Consider the following 8,119-nt stretch of genomic DNA (forward strand, 5'->3'; position numbering starts at 1 on the left):
AAATACAGAAATTAAGAGCCATTACCAATTCTGTTAAGGCTTTCCCCCTTCTATAATTCATTCCCACACACAATTGACATTTTAAGATAAGTAAAATTAAAATACCAGGAAAGTACTATTTAACTCATTGAATATTTACACCCTATTAAACATTCCCCGAAGAAAAAAATTTAACATTACTATCTAGTTTCCCCCAAGATGCCAAGAGCTTGCCACTGTTCTTCCAAGGCCAAGCAAAGTTGTCTCTCAAGTTGTCTCTCAACTTGCATGTTTTATATTGTATTAAACCACCAATAATTATTTATAGAATTCAGAGCTACCTATTAAGTAGATCTGTCTTGCAAACACTAGGAATTCACCAATTAAGTCTAAAATGCTCCATTATGTACAGAAAGGTTTTTTTAGAAGCCAGTTCTCTAACACAGCAAAAGGAAGGTACTATGCAGAAAAGCACGACCTTTTATGATTGTTTAATATTTATGGCCATTTTTTCCTGCTTTTCTGACAAAAACACACACCATAAAGTTTCTTTTATAGTTTTATTGTATGCCAAAGTTCATTAAAGATAGCGTTTTGCTTGTATACAAGTTACTCAAAAATTGTGTCTAGGCAGAGATTTGTTAGCAATCTGACTTATTTCAAAGCATAGGTTTGTTCAATCAGGCCATAAAAATAATATTGTGTACAAGCAGTAACTGAAGAGCTGCAGGGTCAAGGAGTCTCCAAATATCACAGATCTTGAGACCTCATCAGGAAATAGAAATAAAATCAAAGCAGTCACAATATAAAATAGCAGCTCCATGTAGCATTTTCAAGTTTTAACTTTATTCAGAAAGTGACAATTAGTTCAGTTTGCCTCATTCTTTGAAGCTTCATCGAAGTTTTCAACAAGATCTAGAAAAAGAAGAAAGTTGAAATTAAATTTTAACTCACTGCTGCTTTGCTAAATGCTTTGGCGTTTAGTGGTTTGGGGTTTTTTCCCCCCCAAATTTCTACTTCGTATCAAGTGCTTATAACATAAAAAGTGTCAGCTTATAAAATACCAATGAAATAGTTTAAGAGCTTCATGGTTCACTCTTCTTGCTCAACGAAGTAAGTTTTGGAGGGCTCATTACAGAGCACAATTCTACGAGCATTTAACTTCACTATCTACACAACTGGGCAAAGTGATACCAAGAAGGCAGTTTCTTCCCACCCTTCTTATTGAATATTAAATAATTATCTTAGAAAAATCTCTCAGCAAAATTCACTTCCTTCTCCTCCACTGCATGTTTGCTCTTACCTGGAACTTCATCATCATCATCTTCACCAGTAGCAAGTGGTGCTTTTCCATCCACAGCTGCAAGAGCAAGTAGTTCAAGAGCATCAGTCAAGCTCACCATAGGCATCTTGATTAGTTGGTTTTGCTTTGTGTTTTTTGAAAAATTAAAGATTCTGAGCTAAACTGCAATGCTTTATCCAGTTCCCTTCCTGAATAAAAATATTCAGCTAACCTAGGAAGTTCACACTCCCTTTGTCATTTTGTTTCGATAATGCTCAAACCAGCCAGCAGGGAAAAGAGAAGATGCATGCTGAACCAACTTACTAGTCACCACCTTGCATCTAGGTATACTGAGCACCTTGAACGGTAATAATTTTCAGTCACAAGCGCGGCGACTGATTTTACCAATTTCTCTTAAAAGCAGTTTGGTTTATTGACTACTCCACGTTTCTCAAGGTTTATGTATTTGACATCATGAAGTTTTAAGGAAAAGAAAGGACCTTACGATCCTGGGTCTTCAAGGAAAACTGAGGTATAATTGTGAAGCTGCAGGCAGATACACATGACTACAGGTACTTAAAAGATACTCTTTCCTGGCAATATTAAAGGAATATGGAACTGGATGGACAATTTTACACTTAGGTGTTTGAGGTAACCACGTGTTCTGATCCACATCACTGCTGACTCAGTAACTTCTTAACCATTCCCATCGTATTAGGCAGAGCTAGTGATACTTAACCACATCCACTGCAGCAAACCAATGAGCATCTGCTGAACTGCAGCAGTATAATGCTAAGAATAGGTATCTCAGGTCCCTGAGTGCCTGTGCCACTACTATTACTGCTATTCTTAGCTGTACTACCAATGGTAAGCTGCCTCATACTCTCTATCACCTCAGCTTTATCCTAATTAACCCTTCTCAGTTTTCAAGAAAATCATGAGAAAAGAGATGGGTTGCTACTAGACCTGTACCCTGATTTCTAGAGAATGAAAACGGATGAATGCATAAACTTTGGTCTGAAAGGGCTTGGGACAAGGTCACTGATAATTCTCCTTCTGTTTTTTTAGCAGCAGAAAATTGTTACAGTTTAAGTGCATCTCAGTGTCAAATATGACATTTTAAAAGCAAACCATGTTATTTTCCCCAAAATCATCTGCATTCTCTCTCATCCCCAAGACCTGACTAAGTTTACTTTAGCACCTGCAAATGCTATCATCACAGACACTTTTCAGTTTGAGGTAAAACAGGACCAATTTTGTTTAATAACTTTGCTTCTTAGCTGGGCCTCTTCTAACCACTGAAACTAACAGCATATTGTGCAGACAATATTCGCTCTCAAAGTGATAAGACCTATGTTTATAGTTGATGCCAGGGAACAGTATGCAGAGAGGCTGTTGCTTGTTACACTTACTGCTATAACACCCAAGGGCAGATAACTTGGTTATTTGCCCCGTTAGAGGGTCAGAAGTGGAAAAGAGTAGAGGGGTCGCACCTGCAGGGCAAAGCAGACTGGACAGGTGACCCAAAACTGACCAACGGGGTATTCCATCCCATCTGCCTCATGCTCAGTATAAAAGCTGAGGGATCAAAGGGTCAGCCTTTCTTCAATGGCCAACATCTCTCTGTTCGTCTGCCTTTGATCCCAATCCTGAATCCAGACAAGAACTGGATTCTGGATCTGTCACTGAGTCCAGTCTGAGGCTTCCCCAGTGCCAGCCAGTGATATGACTGTCACCCTCGGAGCTTGATATTTTCCCTCCTCTGCCTCTCCCATTGAAGAGAGGAGGGGGGGAGCATCTGTTGGTCTCATCTGGGGTGCCCCACATCCTCAGTGGCCGGTTTGGCCTAAACCACAACACAGATCTAGCAGACAATGCTGAATGGAAACGTTTGTGCAACTACTCTGGCATCCACGCAAAGTGGAAAGGAACAGCCATTTATTAGTTCATATAAAGCAAGCACTTTAAACTAGCTTCCCTAATATTAAAACTACACAATTTAGCTTATCCAAAATATACCCACCTTGTTTTGAGAAGAGAGATCTTATGGGATTATTTTAAATTGAGGTTTTTTGGTTTGGTTTTTTTTTTTCCCCCCAAGCCCTACGACTACCACAAGGAAGATACAGACTGGAAGGAAGGACCTAAGTTCCATGGAAAAAGAAGCAGTCTACCCCACTTCTTGAAGACTACTTCTAGGAGGACTTTTTCAGTGGGAAGTTGACAGAAAGGAAGTACCATCAACTTTAGAAACAGGTGGTCTTGTTGGCAGCAAAGCACAGGAAGACAAATGTAGCAATCAAGTTCAGAATTACCAGAAACTGGACATAATGATATGCTCTTCCCATTTTCTCTGTGTTTAGGATGTTCCATACCTTGGAAGGAATGGTCTTAAAATATTTCAGAAAAGTAGGACAACTGTACATGCAGGACACGAGGAATGTTCCCAGCGTCAACAAGCCTGTCTTTCACTCCTAAACCTCACCCTGTAGCAGCAGCACCTTTGCCAAACACCACATGCTTAAGTTCCTCCTCTACTTTTCCCACACAGTTTTAGGAGGAACAAGTGTTCATGTTCTTTTACTAATGTGAGGATGGAACGGGAAGTTAGTGTCTCTACCTCCATGCTCATGCCAGTCGTGTTCTCTACACTGTTCTACACACAAAGAAATTATAACATGCTTCCTTAAAATACTATGTCGTTCCCTTCTAGTTATCAAAAAAAACCATGCAAGAAATACCTTCACCACACCTGTGAGGCAGCAAAGCAGTTGTAAGACGTCTGTCCTCAAGTCCCTTTCCCCATTACTGTTGTTTCCATTCAAAGTATCAAAACAGACATACTCAAAGTTTATCTTTTTTTAAAACCTAACTCCTCCAGAATAACTCATCTACCCAGCTTTAATGAAAGACGTATGTCAAAATATGGTAGCCACATCAAGAAGTAAACTACCACAAAATCAAGTATGACTACAGCTTTCCAGTCTTAAGTCATCTGCAAAACATGCCAACAGGTGCCTCTGCTTTATTCACTTATACTCGTAATTGGATTTGAACTATAAATAAGATTTAAGAGTTCCATTTACTTTATAAGCATTTTATAATACGCTTGCAGACTGCAAGAGCACACTGAATTTCGCTCCTGCTATACAAATGAGCTTCATGTCAGCTGCCAGCACGAAACATTCAAGTTTCAACTTACGTTGCTTGGGCAGGGCTTCTGCCAATCTCCTCAGGCTGGTCAGACTGTCAGCTCCTAGCTGGTTTAAGATGCTAGGCAGCATTTCTGTCAGCTGCTTTGTCTCAGCATGGCCAGTGATAGTGAACGTGTTAGCAGCCAGAGATGCCTGAACTTTAGGGTTATTGAAGTGAATGACTGTTCCTTGGTTGGTAAACATGTTTACCTGCAAGAAAAAAAATCCATTATCAGAAGCAGTTCAACAAGATTTTTCAATTCAACAGGAAACTGAAGTTCTTAAAGCTCAACAAAGACCTACTGATAATTTACAGACAAGTTTAGGCCATTACTTACCAGGAAATTGATTTTGATAGATTTTCAATTTCTATGTACAAAACTATTTTTTCTTTTGAAGCAATTACCTCTTCAATTCCAGAAATATTGTTGACACCCAATTTCTTCAAAGAAAACTGAAGTTTCTTGTCATCTGCTGTAGCTGTTCTGTGGACAACCTTCTTCTTTCTGCGGGCAGTACCCTTTGCAAAAAAAAAAAAAAAGTGACAAATTAAAACTTAAGTAGTTCTTCAAATTCTAATCCTCAGGACCACGTAACTACTCTGCAGCCATCTACAAATCAACTTAACATACAAAGTTCTACTTGTGTGTTGCAGTGCACACAACCCCACCCCTCCAACTGCACTGCAGCAGTCTTTCGCTTGCTGTAAGGCAAGCTGCACACGTCTGTGAGATGCGTGAGGTTTTAGGAAGCAATGCATCAGAGAATGTTTATTCCACAATTCTGAGATGCTGGAGAATCCCTATAACAAAACAAAAATTACAGGTTTACCTTTGCTTGTTATCACAGGCATGAAACGTAAGAATGTGTAGTTTTAGGTAACTTCTGAAACTTATGAATTTTTCCTTAGATCACCATTCTTAAACTGTAGCCAAATTTTGATAATAGTGAGAGGCCATAAACTTATCAACACATCATTACTAAATGAATATGAGAAAACTGAAAGTACTCAATTTTTATTCCAAATAGACATCTCCCATCTGATGGGCTAACATATTTGAAGAACACTTATTTTCCAAAAATACTTTATAAACGCGTTTTAAAAAAAATACTTCTACATAGTATTCCAGACCACCTCTGTTTAGAAAGCAAATCAAGCAAAGGTTAAGTTACCCTACAGACCCAGAGCACTAGATTTCTCCAGGGAAATAACTGTCCCATATTAGAAGACATATAAACGTACAAAAAAGCAGAAAGTGTGATTCCATACTTCCTTGCACAACCACAATCCTTCAGTAAAATCTGACATAAAATCTCTCAGTATAGGTAAAACTAAGCTCCCTTTTGACACGCTCTAACTACTAATCTAGGTCCTTCTACTCCAGTTGCCCACTTGCCACCTGCAAGCAGTAACGGAATGTGTTGCTGCCTAGCTATATGAATAGCTGCAATACATGTTCAGTTAACTGGTAGAAGTTAGAAAACTGGCTGGACACTAACGCCTCTAACATAATCCAATTACAAAAAATGAGGAATGCTAATGAAATTCGCATGAAACTAACACAAAAGACTACAGCTGAAAAGTTTAGTCATTTGTCTAGAAAGCTTGGTATTCATTCCCTACTACTATCAGGTTGGCACATACAGCAATTTGAAAACTACTAAAAAAAAAACAGAAATGGGTTTACTTTAGTACCTTGACTACCCAGGAACTGAGTCACATAAAGCATACATCAAGTCTCTCTGGACAAAAAACCTCTCAATTTCAAAAAATGACGTATTGAATCAAAGGCTATGTAGGAACGTATACCTCCTTTTTACCTGTATTAAACATAGATATCAAACCAGATAATCTGAGTTTAATTTAAATGAACGGCTGCTGCTTTCATCTCCACAGATTTAAGATTCTGAAGATTACAGGTTTTTACTAAGCAAATTCTATCCTGATCATGCTGAGACATGCTCTTCACACCCCTCTACCTCTATAATAAAAAGGAGTGGTTACAGCAAACCACCAATGGAATACTGCAGACTCATCTGCCCTAAAAAACTCATCCCCTAAAAAACATCTGGAAGAAGCACCGTGACACTTACCTGTAGCTGCGTTCCACACAAAAATCTTAAATTTCACATAACACAGTACTACAATAGCCCTACACCTAAACACAATTTTTAGCTTATTTCTGAGATCTGAAGCCTTGCAACATCATGAAAATCTCCCAGTGGATGCAACGTGCAACCTCTTCACCCAGGGAGAATTGACTCCTGCTCCTTTGCCCCCTCCACACCCACCTCACTTACATGGTGACAATGCCATGAAGAATCCCAATAATAATTTTCCAGTTATAAAAGAAAAGAGAAGTCAAGTTCAAGCACTCAAAGTACTTCACAAGCCAATTTTAAAACTGAATGACAGCACTACCAGCATATTCTAAGCTTTGCTTAATGTCTCTAAATGACCTATATTGTCCAGAAAGCTGTAAGAGCTGTAATCTGAATGCATACTCTTACATGACAAACATTAAAAGCCTCTATAGTCAATAAACATATGCTGGTAACATGCACACAATCATCAACGTAATACAGCAGTTTTTTACTTAACCAGTAACCCATACAAAGAAAACACAAGATCACCAAGCCAGTTAATTGCTACACTAACCCTGACTTAAGGCTGCCTAAATCTGCAGCTAAAGGCAAACAAAAAAATCAACACAGGAATTAAAGTTCCTGGAAACTCTGTCAGCAAGAGCTCTGTTGAATAGCTTGTATTCTAAAATATTTTCTGTACGCTTTCCCGGGTATAAAAAAAATTACTACCAATTCTTGCCTTAAAACTGACACTGTAATTAAAAACTTTACTACCATATGACTATATTAAACATACTTTTTTATTTTCAGATTATAAGTAATCACACAGCTACATATATTCAGGTATCATAACAAAATAAAGAGGTCATCTGAGCATGTTCTCTACAATTACAAGAGCATGACAAGAGCAGAATTTCCAACTTTGTGCTAACATACAAAAAAACAGCCATAGGCATCTTTAAGACTTCTCATGAGAGTTTGGAACATAACTCTCTACAAGCTGCTATGAAAACTACGCCCAAGCTCACTTGCTGTAAGGTCTACTCACTTCAAATCCTACATGCCTTCTAAAAGTAGGCTCCAAGTCTCCTGTAATATACTATAACAAACCCAAAGAGAAAAGACTGGCAGTTCAGCTACCACATACTGCTTCTATGGAACTGACTCTCAAGATCCCTGCAGCAGCACAGCTTCCCCTAAGGACAGCCAAGCCATGCTGAGAGCACTTAGGGCTGCTCCCCACCCCAGTTTTCAGGGCCCCTCATGCTAGGCCTAGTGTGCATGCAGGGACATGCAGTCCAGAGGGCAGGGTAAGGAGGCAGTTCCTACCTTGCCACCGATCCGCACTTGGGCCTGCAGCTTGGCGAGCTTTTCTTGATTCATGATTGTTTCTTTCATCTGCGGAAGCAACAACAGCACTCACGGAAAGCGGGTCAGGCAGTGCACAGCAGCAGGCAGGGCAGCTGGGCACAAGGGACTCCGCAGCCACCCCTCACCACACACCTGCACCCCCCACCACCATCACCACACACCCGTAAACCCTATCACCATCACCACCACCACACCCCTGCACCTC

At 39.5% G+C, this 8,119-nt stretch overlaps 1 protein-coding gene across 1 annotated transcript; it reads right to left on the reverse strand.

The window, feature by feature from the left end:
- Positions 1 to 530: 530 nt before the first annotated feature.
- BTF3 (basic transcription factor 3) lies at positions 531 to 7,942 on the reverse strand. Its single transcript, XM_009884263.1, has 5 exons — positions 7,873 to 7,942; positions 4,862 to 4,975; positions 4,464 to 4,665; positions 1,283 to 1,339; positions 531 to 894 (listed from the first exon to the last, which is right to left on the reverse strand). The coding sequence occupies exons 1-5, from the start codon at positions 7,939 to 7,941 to the stop codon at positions 848 to 850; spliced, it is 489 nt and encodes a 162-aa protein (XP_009882565.1). The 5' UTR covers position 7,942; the 3' UTR covers positions 531 to 847.
- Positions 7,943 to 8,119: the final 177 nt, after the last annotated feature.

Source organism: Charadrius vociferus, unplaced genomic scaffold (genome assembly GCF_000708025.1).
Source record: "Charadrius vociferus isolate BGI_N301 unplaced genomic scaffold, ASM70802v2 scaffold183, whole genome shotgun sequence".
Classification (NCBI taxonomy): domain Eukaryota; kingdom Metazoa; phylum Chordata; class Aves; order Charadriiformes; family Charadriidae; genus Charadrius; species Charadrius vociferus.